Source organism: Colobus angolensis, unplaced genomic scaffold (assembly GCF_000951035.1).
Source record: "Colobus angolensis palliatus isolate OR3802 unplaced genomic scaffold, Cang.pa_1.0 Scaffold89, whole genome shotgun sequence".
Taxonomy (NCBI): domain Eukaryota; kingdom Metazoa; phylum Chordata; class Mammalia; order Primates; family Cercopithecidae; genus Colobus; species Colobus angolensis.
Window position 1 is genome coordinate 1,114,126 of NW_012122820.1, and position 2,687 is coordinate 1,116,812.

Here is a 2,687-nt window from a genome sequence, read left to right on the forward strand (position 1 = left end):
TTTGAGATAGAGTTTCACTTTTGTTGCCCAGGCTGGAGTGCAGTGGTGCAATCTCGGCTCACCACAACCTCCGCCTCCCGGATTCAAGCGATTCTCCTGCCTCAGCCTCCTGAGTAGCTCGGATAACAGGCACCTGCCACCACGCCTGGCTAATTTTTTGTGTTTTTAGTAGAGACGGGGTTTCACCATGTTGGCCAGGCTGGTCATGAACGCCTGACCTCAGGTGATCCACCCACCTCAGCCTCCCAAAGTGCTGGGATTACAGGTGTGAACCACAGCACCCGGCCTGACTTACTTTATTTTTAAGAAAGTTCTTTCTCTTCTACTTCCTGTTTCCTGCCAGTTTTCTCTTTGTGGACAGGTTTGTAGGTCCAGGATAGCGTTCAGATTCCCAGTTCAGGAGTTTCCACTCCTGAGAGCATTGTGAAGTGCAGCTTCTCAAATGAGGGTCAGCAAGGGCAGGATCCTAATTCCCCCCTTGCTGCCCAGGTTCCAGAGGGGCCTCCTCTTCTCCCACCAGGCGTCTTCCTGAGGCTGCCCCAGGGGTGAGGGGTGCACGGGCTCTGATGGCCCCTCCCTGACATCAGCACTAGCTCATTAGGACTTGGTATCTTCCTGTGGAGGCTGTGACGTTCTCTTTGGGGAGCTGATTTTAGGTCAGCCTTAGTGTCTTTGTTCCCATCTCCTTCCTCACTTCCCTGCAGTTTTTCAGATGCTTGTAGCTCTCTGTGAAGGCGGGCGCGGGGAGTGCATGCTGGAGGTCGGTGTTTGCTTTTCACCTTATGGTTACTTTGAAGTCTGGGGGTTCTGTGTCCTCTAGTCACGCTGAAGGCCTGGGATTTCTGCGACCCACCTGTTTCTCTTACTGATCCATGTGGCTTCTGGGGGCCGCATGCAGAGGTGGGTTTAGGTGGTCGCTGTGCTCTCAGCCACCGAGCCACTCCTCCCCGTGCTGGGATGAGAACTTCTTATGGACAGTTATTTTCTCTCAACAGGTTGAGGCCACCACTCTCCTGCCCTCTGTCTCTTGTTGCTGGAGTGAGAGATGGCCTCGGTCCAGGTGCTGGTTTTTTTGGAGGATACCTGGCTTTCCGCCTGCTTGCTCTGAGATTCTCTCGTCCTTAACGTCCTGCAGCTCCGCTGTGCGTCTGGTGGGGGCTGATTTTTCTTAGACCTCATTGTACTCTTGAATCTGAAGATTCAGATCTAAGAACAATTTTGGGAACTTCTCAGCCCCAGCCCCTGCGGCACTGCCCCTCCCCCATTCATTCTCCGGCTCTGCCTCCTGCTCCTCCTTTTGAAACCTCCCCATCGGGTGGGAAATTTCTTGTCTCTTTTTCACACTGGGTGGTGCTCTAGGTGCCGCTTGGTTCACCCCTTGTCCCCTTAGTGCTACTAGTCAATGGTTGAAATTGCTGAGTGAGTTTCTTACTCAGCTGCCCTGTCTCCTCTCACTTCTAAAAATGCCAGGTTCTGTTTTGGATGAGTCTGCATTTCTTGACAGTGTCTTGTTCTTTTCTCACGTCTGGAATTCTCTATTTCTGTCTCTAACCATTTTATCCACACGTTCTCTAACTTCTCCACCCCACACTCGTGTCGTCTGAAGCGTCTGGAGCTCGGCCCTGCACTCTGCTGTGCTGGTTTGTGCGAGGCACGCACATCCGCCCTCGGAATCGGCTGCTCTCCCCGGCGGCTCCGTGCCGGGCTCTGTGCTGTTGGCACCAAAGCGTTTCCCTCCCAATCAGAGGAGCTTTGGGTTTGCTTGGCTGGTGCCGAGGGAACGTTGCCAGCCAGGGACACACTTTTACATTAAAACTGTAGCTTGTGCATTTCCAAACCAAGCACATTAGGTAAAATCCAACCTTGTGAAATCAGCCTGGCATCAGGAATTCCTTGGAGAGATGCTCCTTCACCCTGATCTGGGCCAAGACAGACCAGCTCCCTCGAGGGGCCTGTGCAGTGGTGGCTATTTTTCTGGTTCTTTCCCTGAAAGAGGCTGAGAGGGTCTACGGTCCCGGCTGTCTCAGGGCTCCCAGTTCCAGCTCTCTTCCTGGCTCCTGCCCACAGCCCCCTGGCCCCATATTGGTATCAAAGCCCTAGAGCCCTGGTCCCAGGCCTGGCACCTGTGCCTGGGGGAACTGCGGCTGTCACCGAGCCACGGGGTCCCATTTCCTGGCAGTCGGCCTGGGGACTTGCCTCACGCCTTCACTGATTAACTCCCTTACTCCACAAATGTTCGCACACACTGGAGCGTCCCCTGCCTGCCAGGTACCGGGGGCAGCAGGGAACACAGCAGACCCAGCTCTCCCCCGAGTGAAGGTGGCTGGGCAGAGGTGCAGGGCCGGGACGGGGAGGAGGCCGGGAGACCCAGCCTGACTGCGCTCCGGGTGGCGAGGCGAGCGTTCACCCTCTGCAGCTCTAACCCCCGTCTGCTGTGGGTCATGTCCCGCAGCTTTGACCCCCCGGGCCGCCTGTCAGCCGGGATGTCCTGCGAAGTGCTTGTCACCTTCAAGCCCATGGTGAGTCAAAGGGGCCGTTCTCTCTCAAAGGAGAGGTGGCGGTGGGTGGAGCCTGTGATCGGGCGCGGTGGGTGGAGCCTGCGATCGGGCGCGGTGGGTGGAGCCTGCGATCGGGCGCGGTGGGTGGAGCCTGCGATCGGGCGCGGTGGGTGGAGCCTGCGATCGGGC

At 56.7% G+C, this 2,687-nt stretch overlaps 1 protein-coding gene across 1 annotated transcript in view; it reads left to right on the forward strand.

Annotated features, from left to right (window-relative positions):
- CFAP74 (cilia and flagella associated protein 74) overlaps positions 1-2,687 on the forward strand; it is a 114,583-nt gene that overhangs the window by 61,722 nt on the left and 50,174 nt on the right. Inside the window, exon 15 of the mRNA XM_011930994.1 lies at positions 2,453-2,519. Coding sequence (XP_011786384.1) covers positions 2,453-2,519 — 67 coding nt within the window. The remainder of the gene's footprint in view (positions 1-2,452; positions 2,520-2,687) is intronic.